This window comes from Leucopleurus acutus, assembly GCF_964270905.1.
Source record: "Leucopleurus acutus genome assembly, chromosome: 2".
Lineage (NCBI taxonomy): Eukaryota > Metazoa > Chordata > Mammalia > Artiodactyla > Delphinidae > Leucopleurus > Leucopleurus acutus.
Genome location: NC_139143.1, coordinates 193,134,561 through 193,149,670, shown reverse-complemented (window position 1 = coordinate 193,149,670; position 15,110 = coordinate 193,134,561). Strand labels below are relative to the sequence as shown.

At 68.4% G+C, this 15,110-nt stretch overlaps 1 protein-coding gene across 1 annotated transcript; it reads right to left on the bottom strand.

Annotated features, from left to right (window-relative positions):
* Positions 1-1,456: 1,456 nt before the first annotated feature.
* ACAP3 (ArfGAP with coiled-coil, ankyrin repeat and PH domains 3) lies at positions 1,457-14,625 on the bottom strand. The gene is made up of 24 exons (XM_082861353.1): positions 14,514-14,625; positions 10,658-10,715; positions 9,864-9,983; positions 9,617-9,670; positions 8,385-8,443; positions 7,798-7,981; positions 7,317-7,361; positions 7,078-7,173; positions 6,923-6,997; positions 6,490-6,501; positions 5,798-5,910; positions 5,660-5,711; positions 5,322-5,422; positions 5,138-5,249; positions 4,693-4,901; positions 4,544-4,613; positions 4,324-4,418; positions 4,040-4,245; positions 3,762-3,866; positions 2,678-2,776; positions 2,374-2,594; positions 2,061-2,170; positions 1,813-1,923; positions 1,457-1,726 (listed from the first exon to the last, which is right to left on the bottom strand). The coding sequence occupies exons 1-24, from the start codon at positions 14,558-14,560 to the stop codon at positions 1,579-1,581; spliced, it is 2,502 nt and encodes an 833-aa protein (XP_082717479.1). The 5' UTR covers positions 14,561-14,625; the 3' UTR covers positions 1,457-1,578.
* Between the last annotated feature and the right edge of the window lie 485 nt (positions 14,626-15,110).

The following is a 15,110-nucleotide window of genomic DNA, read 5'->3' as shown; positions in this document are numbered from 1 at the left end:
GGGGACAAGGCCAGGGACAGAGCACCCTCGCCAGTTGGTGTCCATCCCAGAGGAGAGCAGAGGGCCAGGGAATGGGGTATCAGGAGTTGGTTTTAATCAAAGCAGCCCTGGCTTCCACGAGGCCGCCAGCAGGGGCACTGGGCTCTGCCTTACTACATGCTTTGGGGGCACGACTGGTACTGTCCCACGCAGGGCCTCCCCTTGGGGAAAGCAGGGGACGCAGAGACCGCCCCCCCCCCCCCCGCCGTCCCCAGCCAAGACAGAGCGGAGTGAGGTGGGCGAGGCGAGGGGGCAGGTGCAGGCGGCCGTTTATTAACTGTGATCTGGAACGGAGGCGGGTCCCGCCAGCCAGCCGAGGCCGCAGCAAAGGCCCTGATGCAGGCAGTGGGGCGGGAGGCGGGGGCAGAGCTCAAGCAGGGAGAGAGGAAGGCATTGATTCTGCTCTCTAGGGGTCACAGCCAGCAGGAGAGGGAGCTGGGAGCCCAGTCCGCACCCACCTTGCTGCCCATGGGGCCTCCCTGGGCAGTCTTTGCATAGTGAGCGACCAACTGGCCTTGGCCTGGCCGAGGGCCCGAGTTGGGGAGAGGCCCAGCCGGTGCCCCAGGGCTCTGGGAAGGGGAATGCAGAAGGCATCAGAGGGCCCTGGGGAGTGAGCCGAGGCCCCATGGGTCTAGCCGGAGGTGGTGGTGGGGGAAGGCTGGCGAGGGGGCAGGGCTGAGCTGCAGGCGCCTCCCCTAGCAGCAGGCAGAGCTGGGGGTCAAAGTGGTCCTTGAGTCCAGAGAAAAGATGTGAGACAAAGTGAGAAGGAGATCATTGTAGAAAACCCCTCAGTCCGTGACAAAGGATGTCGGATGCAGGGGTGGGAAGAGCCACACCCCTGCCACCCGCTGTGGGAAAAGGGGGGGATGGGTGGGGCTACGGGGCACGAGGGCCTGCATGGCCAGCCACACGGCCTCGGGACATCCGCACCCAGCCAGGGCTAAGGCCCCAGGCCAGAGCCCCCCAAGCACCCAAGAAGCCCAGCCTGGATGCTGGGGTCGCTAAGTGAGGTACGCGGGTTGATTCCCTGGATGGGCGGCCCCTTCTGCCCTCGCCACGTGCTGGTGGCCAGCCACCAGCCCCAGGGCCTAGTGGAGGGGTTCTGGGGATGTGGGAGGGCCCCTACTAGCAGGTCAGTGTTCTTGGGCAGTAAAGTGGGGGCACAAGGTGACACAGGCCCTGAGGGCAGAGTGGGGCACCAAGCGGCATGGGCCCCAGGGATAGAGGGGCATGAGGTGACACGGGCCTGGGGGAGCAGAGAGGGGCATGAGGTGATGTGGGGCCTTGAGAGTGGTTTGTGACACGAGCCAACCCAGGCCCCCTAGGGAGGGGTCACCCGAAGACACAGGGTCCCTGGGTGGGGTGATGCAGCACCTCCCAGGGGAGACATGGAGCTTCAGAAGACTCAGTGCTGGGGTCCTGCTCCGGGCCGTGGGGGTCAGGGCAGCTCCGAGGGGGGCAGAGCAGGCAGCAGGGCTCCAGGAGCTCCGGGGCTCTCAGGAAATGGGCCGGTGGGGGTCCCGCCAAGGCCCTGCCACCCTAGCTCTCATCCAGGTGGAGGCTGATGAACTCCTGGATGCACCTGCGGTACTGGAGCTCGGTGGGGCTGCTGCCAGCCAGGGGCCCCGGCTGGCCAGGAGGCGCCTCGGCCTCACGCATCTCCTCGGCCATGCGCGCCAGACGGAGACTGGAGGAGGGAGGGCCACGTGAGGGGCTTCCACCCGCCGCCCGCTTCCCGCCGCCCGGCCCCCGCCGCCCCCGTGCTGTGCTCACAGCGTGACGATGTCTGCATTCGCCTCCTGCACCGCAATGCTCAGTGGGTCCTGCTGCGTGTGGTCCAAGGCATGCTGGTCCGCCCCCCGCTTCAAGAACAGGCAGACCTGGCTGAGGGCGGAGGAGCAAGTCGGGGCGGGCCCTGGGCAGGTCCTGGCAGGCGACTCGGGTCCACGGGGGGCAAGGGGGGGTGGGGAAGGGGAGGGTGGGCGAGGAGGGGGCAGGGGCGCGGCCCACCCACGACTTACCCGGTGCGGCCCAGGAGCGTGGCATGGTGCAGGGGCGCCCGACCCCGGCTGTCTCTTTGGTTCACATCCGCTCCGTTTTGCAGGAGGAATTCACAGATGATCAAGGAACCCTGGGGGGTGGGTGGGGGGTGGGTTCAAACCAAGCGGACCAACAGAAATGGTCCCTTACAGGGCCCCTGTCCCCCCACCCCCTACCCCCCAACCCCCCCACTACGCCTCCCTGGGCGCCCCAGCAGGACCAAGCCCGGTCCTCAGCAGAGGGCAAGGGCCCCGCGTGCACGCCGTGGAAGGGTGCAAACCCGCGCCCACTTACCCCCAGCACGGCCTGCACCAGCGGCGTCTTGCCCTCGTCCTCTGCGTCAGCCCAGTTGACCTCGGCTCCTTGCGCCAGAGCCGCGGCCAGTGCAGGGAGGTCTCTAGTGCGCGCCGCTCGATGCGCCAGTAGCCCGGGGTGCAGCTCGCGCACGTCCGCCAGGCCCCAGGCCTCCGCCTCTCCATCTGCCTCGCCGCTGGACTCCTCCGACTCGGCAGCCTCTGCGAGGAGGGGGCGGTCAGGGCCGTTGACCTGGCCCGCGGTGGGGGACAGGTGGCACGGGACTGGGGAGCTGCACACCCACCCTCCTCAGTGACGCGGTCCACCACGGAGCCCACGCCGAAGGCCAGGACATCCGAGCTGCCGTCGGAGCTGCCCCCTAAGCCGCTGTCGCTGCTCAGACCTGCAGGGTCCGCAAGCAGAGGAGGTCCTGAGCGCTTCTGCCTGCTCCCACAGCCCTGCGGGAAGGCTGGCACCCTACCCACCCTCCGGGGGATGCTGCGGGGTGAGGGAGAGGGGAGCCCTGCCCAGGATGGGAGGAAAGGGGAGAGAATCAAGTAACAGCTTGAGAGAGCCAGGATCGCCCGTCCCCCAGGAGCACAGCCACAGGTGGAAGTCCGCCCTCTCAGGTCAGCCCTAGCTGTGGCCAGTGCGGGCTGGGCGGTCACCGCCCAGAGGTGGGGTCTTTGCCAAGCCCCAGACACAGCCCCAGGCCACAGCGAGCGAACTTGGCCCTGCTCACCCAAGGGCAGCCCTCACAGATGAAACCAGGCTGAGGGATGGTGAGACAGTGCCCTCTGCTGCCTGAGGGGACCTCCGTCACCCCAGCAGCCTGGCCAGTTCTTGGCCCCAACCTACGCCTCTGCCCACACGCCCCAGGCCAGTGGGTGCTGACAGACGGTTAAGGGAGTGAGCCCTGACTTGTAGCATTTGCACCCCCAACTCCAGCAGGGGTTGGGGAAGATGCACACAACTGTCTCTCAGGATCTGGTCCCGCCCCCAGCAGGCACGTGCACACGTGCATGGGCACACGCCCACGCATGTACACACGTATGCACATGCACTCACAGGCGTTCACCTGTGTGCACAGTCACGCCCTTACACGCACATTCCTGTGTGCCCACAGCACATGCGCCCACATCACTCCTGAGGGTCATGGCCCCAGCCTCCAAGCCAGTGGCCAAATTACCCCCGGCCCCTCAAGATACTGTCCCAGCCTCAGCCCTGCAGTCCCTCCTGCAAGGAAAGCCCGTCCCTCCAGTCCCTGAGCGAGTGGCCGAGGCTGTCCCGCACTCATCCACCCTCCAGGCGAGCGTGCCTGGCTCCTGCCCTGCTACCCCTGCTGAGCGGGGATGTGGGTGGGGGGGGGTGGGCAGCAGGGGACTTACTGCGTGGACCGGCTGCAGCAGCCCCCGCGTCGAAGTAGGAGAAGAGGGAGTCCAGCTCATCCGGGCAGAAGAGGGAGTCCCTGCGGAACCTGGGCTCTGTGGAGCCTGCAGGGCGGGAACCAGGCTGCGGTGGGAGGTGGGCAGAGCTTGGGGTGCCCGTGAGCCCTGCCCCCCCTCCTACCATCCCCCCACACCCCGGCCTCCCTGGGATCCAGAGTCTGGAGGCTCACGCCCTGCCCAGGCCTGTGAGCTGGGGCGCACCTGCCAGACCCTCCCACCTGAGCACAGAGCAGCCACAGAGGGCGGGACGGGCTCCATCCGGATCTTGCTGCGGCGGGTGGTGCGGGCACGGGGGGAGCTGTGGTGGCGTGGGCACTTCTGCGCCCGCCAGCGCCGTGGGGCCTCCCGGGCCGGTGCCGAGGGCGGCTTCCGTACGAACTTCTTTTCCACGTATTTGTCCTTGATCCAAGCCTCCTTGTCCTGCCTGGACCAGGACTGGACGTAAGGCTGCACTCGTGGGCCGGGGGTCCCCTGGCCCTGCCCAGGCTGCCCCCCACCTCACCTGGGGCTGCTGGCCGTGGGCTTCCTGCTGCCTGGCCCTGCGCACTGGGCCTCGTAGATCTGGTTCACAGTGCTGTTTCCCAGCTCACACATCAGCTGGCAGGAGAGGGTGGTGTGGGCATCAGCCCAGCTCACTGAACGCCCCCCAAGCTTGCAGACCTGGCTCCCGCCCCCGACCCGCTGCCCCCAGCCATCCAGAGGCCTGTGACAGCCCCCCACACCTTCAGCAGCTCCGGTTCCCACGAGTCCAGGGTCAGGGACCGCACCTTGGAACAGTGGACGCCCAGGCTCCTGGATGGCGAGGCGGGGGGAGGGGGAGTCAGGGCACGCCTTGGCCCCCGCGCCCCACCTGGCCACCCCGTGGTCCCACCTGTGGATGCCCGAGCACTCGATGCAGAGCAGCACGCCCAGGTTGATGCTGGCCCAGCGCGGGTCCGGCCGCCCGCAGTCGCCGCACTGGCTGTTCCCCGCCACGTGCTGCATGCGCTGCAGCACGCTCTCGCCCTTGACGCTGCGTTCCCGAGAGTCCGTGGCAGAGTCGATGCTGCTTGTGGACGGGGACGCCGTGCGGTCCAGCCTCTGGAGACAGGGTGAGGGGTCGCTCAGCCCCATGGGAGCTCCAGCCCCAGTCTCCCCAGCGGGGCCCCTCCTCCTCCCCAGACGCAGGTGCTGGCACAGGCCAAGGCCCCTGAGGCCCGAGCCCGCGCCCGCATGTGTGCACACACGCTCACGTGCGCGTACGCACGATGCACACGCCTGCTCGCGTGCGGCCTGCGGGAGCTGTGCGCGCGTGTGCAGGGCGCTGGAGGGCCCACCTCACGGTAGCAGCTGTCGGGGCTCTCCCGGTAGGCGGACGCGATGCTGGCTTGCACAGCCTGAACCCACGCCTGCCGCAGCTTCTCTGAGTCGGCCTGCAGCATGCAGCTCCTGCGGGGAAGGGCCGTCAGGCCGCGCGGGCAGGGGCTCCCTCCGCGCCCGCCCTGGGCCGGGCCTCCTCACTTGGTGGGCGACACGACCTCAAAGCAGAACCTGCGCTCAACGTCCTCACAGGGCTTCACGGAGCAGAGCCGGAGGTCATCCACCACCACGGTCAGCACGTCCTGCGGGCGGCACCGCCGTGGCCCTCGCACTCAGTGCCCAGCCCTGCCCCGCACCGACCGCCCATCCACTGCTCTGCTCAAGAGACGCCGACCGCCTGAGACTTGAGTGGCCTCTGTCCCTGGCCACTCAGGCTTTGGTGCCTGTCAGCACCCTCAGCCCTGTGACGCCCCCCACCGATCGCCCACCCCAAGGCCTGGTGGGGAGGCCCCGGTCGTTGCTGCCTGGGCCCAGCGCACCTTGAGCTTCTTCTGGTAGACCAGCTGGCTGTTCTGGATGGAGAACCAGCGCCTGGGCAGGGGGATGGGCCAGGAGGGGTCAGGCCGGGCTGGCCCCCATGCCTGCCCCTCACCCCCTGAGGAAGGGCCCTCCCTTACCGGTTCCATGTCTTGAAGGCGTTGCTGGCCCTCTTGAAGAGGTAGCCCTCCATCACCACACCACTGGGAGCGTCCACGTCAAACTCCACCTTGGGCTCATCGTAGGAGAAGTCCTGGGGGTGGTCGGAGCCCAGCCCCCAGTGAGCACCCACCCGCGGCTGCGGGGACACTGCCGCCCTCTCGGGCTGCCCCAGAGGCGAGGTGGGGGGGGCGTCTTCACAGCCGCTTCCTGACCCAAAACCCCGTGGGGGCAGATGCCTCCCGTCACAGCTGGGGGCCCGGAGAGCTCCAGCCCCCACCCCCCAGCCTGGCAGAGCAGCAGGCTCTGGGATCAGGAAGGAAGCTGTCCCCCATTCATGTCGCCAGCTGGGCTCCCCGACCAGCCTGACAGAGCTCCATTCACGCGGGCTGGGGAGACACTGAGCGTTGTCCTGGGCGTCCGGCAGTGGGAGAGGAGGCCCAGCCACCTGCTCCCCTGGCTGAGTGGGGGCGGGAGAGGACAGCTGCAGCTGCTCCCGAAGGGGACGAAGGGGACGCGGTCCCAGCTCAGCCACCTCCGCTGGAGCGGGCCGCGCGTCGGGAGCTGCGCCGGGGCCGTGGAGGTGTCCTTGGTGCTGAAACGCCGCGGGGCGGGAAGGGCAGAGGCCCTGCCCACCGGGGGCCCCCTCCCCCCGGGGTGGGCGCCCACTCACCTGCAGCAGCGTCTGAGGGCGAGAGCAGGAGAGGTGGGAGGAGGGAGAGAGCCAGTGAGTGAAGCCCTGCCCCCTCCCTGACGGCTGGGGACTGTCAGCTCCCGCCCCGCAACCCGTCTCTGCCCCCGGCCGCGCCCGGCCAGCTGTGGCCGCAGTAGGATCCCCGTCCCAGCTGCAGCCCCGTCCCAGCCAGCCCCTGCAGCCTCTGTGGGCTGAGGGGGCTGGCGCTGGCATCTAAGTGACCGTTCCACTGTGCTGAGACCCTGAGGGTGGGGACCCCCGCCTCTGACTGCAGTTCAAAGATCAGAGTCAGCCTGGGGAGGGACGGGGCACGTGTCTGTGCGCTGGGCCCCCCAGGTCCCCGCATGGAGCGGGGTGAGGGGCAGTGGACCCGGAGCCCCTCGGGGGGGCGGCCAGGGCTGCAGGGCCTCACCCGCTGCTGGATGGCGGCGTGCTTGCGCTCCATCTCCCGCTTTTCCACTGCCGAGTCGATCACCAGCTGGTCCAGCTGTGGGGAAGGGCACAGAGAGGGATGTGGACCCCCTCCCCTGACAAGCTGGCCCCAGGGCCCCCTCCCCGCAGGCTCACCTCAGCCGCCAGCTTCTTCATGTAGGGGTCCAGCTGGTGCAGCAGGCTGTAGCCCTGCTGGAAGAAGCTGTACTGGGCGTGCATGAAGGACAGCATCTGGGGGGTGGGGTGGGGCACGCAGGTGAGGCCCCGCCCCCCAGGGGCAGTGGCCGGGGCCCCAGCTTTTGCACCCACACCCAGCACGCCTGCGGCACGTGCCTATTCTTGAGGGCAATCCCTCTCCCTCATCCAGCACTCACAGAATCCAAAATCTCAAACTTCTTCTTGGCCTGGAGAACGTTGATCTGCCAGGGGAGGAGTGAACAGGTGAAGGGGTGTCAGGGCCAAGGTCGGACCACGACCTGGACCTTGCCACACTGTCCACTCAGGGTGCTGTGATCCCCCAAGACCTCCAGCTCATCTTCAGCTCCCTGAACTGGTGCCCATCCATCCTCTTGTGGTCGCAGTTCAGGACACTGGGTCCCTCCCATAGGCAAAAGCCACAAATTCTCTCCCTTGCTCCAAGTCCCTCCAAGCCCTGCCTCAGCAAGGCCTTCAAGGCCTCCACCCCCTGCAGCCCACAGCCCTGGCTTGTCCCTAGCCCAACCCCACCTCAGGCCTTTGCGTGGACATCCGCCCCCCATGTCCGTTCCCAAGCATCTCAAGTTTTCTCAAGCCAGAGGGGCCCCTCCAGACAGCAGCTCCCTGTCTGCAGGGACACGGGAACGCCCAGGGGCTGACCTGGAGCACGTAGTCCAGCGCCAGGTGGCGGAAGCACTTCCGGGCGAGGACCAGGGCACCCGCGGCCTCCTCCGCCTCATGCGGCCGGTGCCTCGGGGCCTGCGCGTTCCTCGCCAGGGACAGCTCCATGTCCTCCCGGACCCTGTCGAACTGCTTCTTAGTCTCCTTGAACTTGCGCACGTCTCTGGAGGCCGGTGGGCGTCAGGTCAGGGGGTCCGAGGAGGGGTGCACGTGGGGTCTCCCACCTCTAGGGAACGCTCTCCCTGCTCCCAGCCCCTCTGTGCCCCGAGTCTCCAGCCCCGCTGCCCCACCCCCTAGCCACCGCTGGCTGCCTCTTCCTTCTCAGGCCCCTCCCCCTCACTCCCGGGATTGGTCCAGCCTGGGGGGACCCCCAGCCTCACCCCGCTCCAGACTCTCCACTCTGGCGGTTCCCCAGCTGTACACACAGCACTGAGCTGAGACCCCTGCCAAGGCCCCTGGACCCTCCCAGATCAAGCGTAGCTGCGTCTGCTCCCCCTTCCAGCGTGGGTGTCACCCTGACACCTCCCGGGGCCGGGAGAGGCCAGGCCTCCCTCGGGGCCACTCACTCTTTGACGAAGTTGTGGAGCTGCTGCCGCACAGACCTCTGGGCCTGGTCAAACAGGATCTGGGGGCAAAGGAGGGTACGGGTGTCAGGCGTCTGTCCCCACATGACCCCAGAGGCCAGGCCCCAGGCCCCTCAGGTGAGAACCAGGGAAAGGCCCGTCCAGCCCCACCCTCACAGAGCCGGACTCGCAGGGTCACGGGCCCCCAGGCCTGGGTCGGCGGCCAGAGGCGACAGCTGTGACCACCTGCCCGTCCCCCCCACCTGGCTCTCAGCCAGACTAGAAGCCAACGCTGTCCCAGATGGACCCCCTCCTATGGTCCACTCCACATCAGCCCGGACAGGGCAGGCGCACACAGAATCCCGAGGGACACCCATCGCTGCCCGGCATTGGGAGGCCACCTGGGGGATGCCCAGCCCTGCAGTAAGAGGGATGGAGATGCAGCCGGAGCTCCCGAGTAATCTGGCCCGGGGGTAGGGTGGGGCCTCCCTGCAGCATTGGCCGGACCCAAAATCAGACCCCAGAGAGAGCTGGGGCCTAACCAGGAACAGACAGACAGACACACGGAGCAGGACGGCAAGCCATCCGGCGCTGGTTTATTTCTGAACTTCCCCTACAGGGGATGGGCCCCTTGTTTAGTCTGGGGCTCTGGTTTCCAGGCCACGGTCTGACCACCCACGTGTGCCTCGGTCTGTTCTATGTGTCCACAGTGGGGGCCGAGGGGCTCGAGGTCACGCAGACCCAGTCTGGGTAGCAGCGGGGTTGGGAGAGTCATCCGGTAGCTGTGGGGTCAGCCGGGGAGATGCTTTCGTTGCCTGGCCCATGACCCCTGCCGGGTGGCCCTGGATGACCCTCTAAGGCCTTGCCCACCCCAAGCCCCCGCTGCCCTCAGCCCCGGGCAGGGTCGACGTGCCCCCCGGCTGGCTGTCTGGCCCTCACCTGGGACACAGCATTGTCTCGGCGATGTGCCGCCCCCCACCCCCACCCCCGGCCAGATTGCAGGAGCAGAAACGTGGCCTCCCCCACCGCCCGCCCCTGCCAGCTCAGCTCAAGCACACGGAGCCAGCCCAGAGCCTTCCAGGCTGGGCGGGGCCTGCAGGGAGCCCGCAGGGGTGGGGGCAGGGGCTGCCTGGGATGGGGGTGGATGAGACGACAGATCAGGAAGCCGCCGGGTGGGTGGGCCCTGCCCTATCCTCCCCTCCGCCCCCCATCGCCCCCACCCGACCAGGGCTCACCATGTGGTAGGTGACCATCTCCTGCAGGCTGTCTCCGAACCTCTGCAGACATTCCTGGGGGCAGGGTGGGTGGGTGGGGGAAGACCCTTGCTCAGATGGGATGGCTGTGCCCCAGTATCCGGCACCTCCCGCCCACAGGCCGCAGCCCAGCGCAGACGCCCACCTGCTCCCAGGGCCAGGGCACCCTGAGGGGCTGTCTGCCCTCGCCCGCCCCTGACTAGAGGTCAGAGGTCAGCTGCCCCCTCACCGAGATGACGGTGTCGCCCTGGCACTGCTGGGACAGGTCGCGGACGCCACTCACGAAGAGCCTGTTGGTGGTGACGTAGGCCTTGCCAGCCTCGATCACGCCGCTGCACAGCTTCACCAGCTGTGGACAGGACGACGGATGGGGCAACCCTCACGCCACCAAGAGGCCAGGACACACAGGCAGGGACCCAGACAGGGCAGCCGGAATTCAGCTCAGGGTCGGGTCCGTCAGTGCCCAGGACACAGCTGCCCCCGAGCAGCCCCGGGCGGGAAGGGAAGGCCACTGCCCGGCCGCCCGCCCACCCTCCTGAGCCCACCTGGCACTGGGGGACAGCTTGGCGTGCCCCAGGCCTCGGCTCCAGGGTGGGAGGTGGGAGGGAAGCCAGGAGCAGGGAACCCAGGGCCGGGGGGGCGTGTGGTCCTGGACAAGGGTCAGCAGAACCCAGCCAGCGAGGGGCTCAGGGGTGCCACCCCTCCTTCCTCCCTCTGGCTTTGAAGCCTGTGCCCTTGGCCCCTAACCCAGGCACTCGGAGGCACAGCCCCCGGCAGCTGCCCCCGCCCCCCGCCAAGGTCCCCCACCCTGCTTGGCTTGGCGGGAGGAGACCCGGCAGACACAGGTGTGTGTGGGATGTACACCCCGGTATGGGTGTGACAGGCCGGTGATGGACAGGCCCACGTGCTGTGCACACGCATACTCGCGCTCACACTGGTGGCCATGGGTGAGCTGGGCCAGGGCCGCGTGGGGGACAGGGAGAGTAGCCCCGGGCCCTCCGTGTGCCCCCAGGCCCCCCTCACCTTGTCCAGTTTGGCCTCGATCTCAACCACGTCCGTTTCCACCTCGTCGATAGTTGCCCTGCGACAGGGACAGGGTGGCTGGAGACCCACCTGCAGCGAGCCTCCCCCACTGACTCAGCTCGGCCTCGTCTCCCAGGCACCTCCCCAAAGGGGTCAGCAGTGGGAAGGGGCTACTCTGCCGATGGCCACTGGCTCCTGCAGGCCCACCTGCCTCCACACGCCCCTCAGACAGACCAGGAGGTGGAGGGTGGCGGTGAGGGGGGATGGAAGAGGGAGGGGGAGAGGGGGCAGGACTGGGACCGTGACTCCAGAGCCGCAGAGCCACCAGGGCCCACTGCCACCCCAGGCACATAGAGGCCCAGTTGGCTGTGACGCCCCCATCTGGGGTCTGTGGACGGGCGGGGGTGGGGGGGAAGGGGGTGGTCAGACAGATCCCTAGCACAGAGGGAGCGGCCGGGGTCCCGTGGAGGTGCACATGCAGGGCCTCGCTGGTCACCCCCCCCGGCCCAGCCCCTGCACCTCTCCAGGGCTCAGGGTTGACCCCGAACCCCATCTGGACCCCCCACCCCTCAGCTTCTGCTGCAGCCCACCCCGGCCTGGGGCTGGCAGGCCCCGGGGCAGACCTGTCTCAGCAGCTCTGTGGCCCCGAGAGATGCCTGCAGAGGCGTGCCCCTACCTCCTGCCTGCTCCCCAAGCTCAGAATACCAGGTAGGCCTCGTCTGCCTGGCAGGAGCAGTGGGCCAGACCCCGGAGGAGCCCACTCCCACGGGCGCGGCCTGCCAATGGGGCTGCCTTGGGGAGGGAAGAGTTAACGTCTGACATCACCAGAGAAGCCAGTGGACGGAGAATCCCGGAAGGCAAGGCGAGAGGCAGATGGATCAGGCACGTGACAACCTCCAACACTCCGGGAACAGGAAATAGGGAAATAGGGCCAGGATCCTGCCCTCCCCGCCCCACTCAGCTGGCGAGCTGGGCCCATCTGGCCTCCGGGGGACCAGGGACAACAGGGAGGGAGCTCCGGCCAGGGCCAGGGCAGGGCCAGGCAGAGGAGGCGGTCCAGGTCTAGCGGCCCGTCGCTGGCCCCTCGCTGCCCCCCAGCTGGCAGAGGAGGGGCGTGTTCCAGGCTTTCCCAGGCCTGGGGGGAGGGACTTAGTCCCTCACGCGGGGTGCAGCTCGGGACGCCCTCAATTAGGAGGTATGGGGTGAGTGCCAGGCTGCCCCGTCAGGACCCTTGGACCGTCCCACCACCCTCCTCCTCTCTGAGCAGCCCCTATCCCTTCCCCACGGGCTGAGGGGCGTCTGAGTTCCAGAGAAGGAAGGGGTCAGAGGGGACATCCGCTTGGACCGGTGGTGGCCCACGGCCTGCAGGTGCCCCCGCCTGAGACTGCAGGACCCTGACGGCTGCTGTAGCCTCCCCTCCCCCTCCCCCTCCGAGGGTCCCAGGGCAGGGAAGGACCACCCACCCAGAAGAGGGGGATGAGGCTCAGCCGCCCCAACTGCCCTGGCCAGCTGCGTGGAGAGCTGTCACCCTTGGGCTGGGATGGGGGGTTTGTCCCTAGAGAGCTGGTGAGGGTGGGATGCACCAGAGGCTGACAAGTGTGCTCATGGGGACAAGGTGGGCGCTCAGCAGACAGTCCGTCCCGGGGGCCCCACGCCCCTCAGGTCTCTCCTCCCCGCCCCCATGGACCAAGGCCTCCTCTCCTGCTCTCCCTCCAGGATTTCCTCAACAGCTTGGATGCTGGGGAAGAGGGTGAGGCCAGCTCCCCCCCCAGAGCCATGACTCAGCGCCTGAAGCCCCACCCCGGGGAGGGGGCACCAAAAACAAGGGGTGAGCGGCACCCCGCCGGTCTGAGAGAGTCTGGACCCCTCCAGCCACGTGCATCCCGGGGCTGTGGGGCTTCCCCAGGCCAAGAGCGCGTAGGCAGGGTCCCCCTTCCCAGGGCTGGGGCTCCCATCGCTGACCACACTCTCCTGCCTGGCCCCGCCCTAACCCCCTGCCCCCAGGCTGGCCTCCAGGAAGTCCAGGTTACATCCTCAGCAGCACTGACAAGGGGACCCCAGAAAAGCCTCAAAAGCCATCACATCTCAGCCCAACCAAAACCCACCCAGTGCAGCTTCTGTGGCCCAAGGTCGGGGGATCTCCTTGGACCCCAGCCCGGTCTCGGCTGGGCACTCTCCAAGGAAGCCTGGCAAAGCCCAGGCGCTGCTGCACCCACTACCGCACCGTGGGTGCCACCAGCGAGCAGGCTGGTGTGGGAGGGAAGGCCTGGAGGTGAACGGGGTGCCAGCGGCCCTGATCCAACCGGGCAAGCTGGGCCTGGGCCCCTCCGCGACGGGAGGGGGAGCACGAGGCTCCGCAGCCGGGGGCCAGGGTGACGCTGCGGTGCTTCGGCCAGGACCAGGCCCCCTGCTGCGGCCCTGGCTACACCTCCGCCCACTGCCTGGGCCGTGCTGGGGGCCCAGGATCACGGGTGCCGAGTCGCTTACACCCCTCCCTCAAGCAGTCAGGAACAGAAGATGGGAGAACACAGAGGGTGGCCCTCAGCACTCTGCCCGGGGCCTGGGGCCACTCTCTGGTCCGACCCCTACCCCTCATCCAGCCTTTCTTGGCCTTTGTTGCTGACCCCTTGTGTGGCGGTTGGGCAAGGGGCTGGCTCTAGGGAGTCGGGGGTAAGGGTACTGATGCTGAGGCCCTCCAGACACCCCCACACAGGCCGTCTGGCTAACACACCCCAAAGACCCAGCGCACGTGCGCGCACACTCGCGCACGGCCAAGTGCGTGTGTGCAGAGGCGTGGCAGATATGCACACGTGCCATCAAACATGCATGCACGCAGCAGCGCAACGCACACGCAAAAGGGTGCACTCGCGGATACCGTGTATAGACACGCACCCCGTGCTGAGATGCACACAGGAAGAAACTAACGTATGCTTAGTGCCTAAACTCACGCTTTTATGATACACACCCACTATGCATCTGTATTCACACCCAGAGGTGACACATGCACACGTGTGCGTGCACCCAGCACTAGTCTGGACGCACGCATCAAGCAGCCAGTCCAGGGGTGCACAGCTCACCCACACATACACGTCCAAGGTCTGGCACCTCAAGGGAGGGTGCAGAGGGGCAGAACTCACACGTGTGCACCCGAGCACGAGCACAAGCATGAGCACCTGACACACGGGAGGTGCCCCGTTAAAGCAGATGCGCACGCACCATGAACATGTTCACACGGATAAGCCCGCCTGCACTCCCAGGAAGGACTAAAAGCACAAACCCAGGGCCGGCCACAGCGCAGACCTCCACCAGTCCCTGGAACCCAGTCTGCTCTGGTAGCGCCCACCCTGCCCGGTGCCTAGGTCACCCCTGCCAAGCAGCCGCCCGAGGCCCTAACCGAGGCTCCAGCTGCCTGCCCCCTTGACTGCTCTGGGCACAAGGACCAAGACAGATTCCATGGGCAGACGCCCCACGCACGCAAACGACCCTGGCCACAGCCGGGCTGCAGCGCCCGGCTAGGTCTCAGCCCTGTGCAGGTGGCCAGCACGAAGGTGCAGACACAAAGCGGGGCGGACACTCCCACGGAGAGGTGGCCGCGCCGGCGGCCGCCCCGCCCCACGCGCGCACCCTCCGCGCGCGGCGACCAGCACAAGGGGCATCTTTTGTTCCGGGCTCTCGGGCCGGGGCGCTGCGGGCTTTGTACAAGACGTGTCCTCCTGCTTTCGCCTCTGGCCCCGGCGCCGGGCACAAAGGTGGCACCGGCGCCCCCGCCCGCGCCCATCCCCCGGCGGCCCCGGGTGCCCCGAGGGGCGGCGACCCCGCGGATCACAAAGGGCCGCGCCGCGCCCCGGGGGCGCACCTGAAGCGCGGCGAGTCCTTGATGCACTCCTCGAACTCCACCGTCATGGCTGCGGCGGCGCGAGGCGCTCACTGGCACGAGGACCGCGGCGCCCCGAGCGGCATCCCCTGCCGGCCCGCCCGCCTGCGCCGCGCCGCGCCGCGCCGCGCTCGGCGCCCGCCCGCCCCGGAACGAGGCCGCCGCGCCACCGCCCCGCCCCGCCTGTCACCGCTGGGGAGCGTCGCCAAAGTCCGCCGCCCGCGCGCGCCGCCCGCGCGCGCCGCCCGCTGTCACCGCCGGGGAGCGTCGCCAAAGTCCGCCGCCCGCGCTCGCCGCCCGCTGTCACCGCCGGGGAGCGTCGCCAAACGCCCCGACGTCCCGCCCCCTTCGTCCGGGCAGGCGGTCGGAAGTGTGGGTGGGCCCAGAAACAGCCGCGGGAGCCGTCAGGCCCCGCGCGTTCCAGCGATCCGTCCGTTAGGCAACCCGGGGAATTGGCAACAAGCGCTCGGCCGGACTGCGGCGGGAGGATGGGGTTGGGGGCCAGTGTGTGGCCGGCGGAACGTGAGAGTCTGCGTGGGGCTGTCTCGCCTGGGTCGGCACTTTGCACCCGCTCCCTAA

What these genes read in the sequence shown, in the direction of transcription:
- ACAP3 (XM_082861353.1), bottom strand. Translation starts at nt 14,560, where the DNA reads ATGACGGTGGAGTTCGAGGAGTGCATCAAGGACTCGCCGCGCTTCAG. An exon ending in GGACCGCGTCACTGAGGAGG is followed by an intron (nt 2,595 to 2,677) that starts GTGGGTGTGCAG and finishes CCCTCCTCGCAG; the next exon opens with AGGCTGCCGAGTCGGAGGAG. An exon ending in AATGCAGACATCGTCACGCT is followed by an intron (nt 1,727 to 1,812) that starts GTGAGCACAGCA and finishes TCCCTCCTCCAG; the next exon opens with TCTCCGTCTGGCGCGCATGG.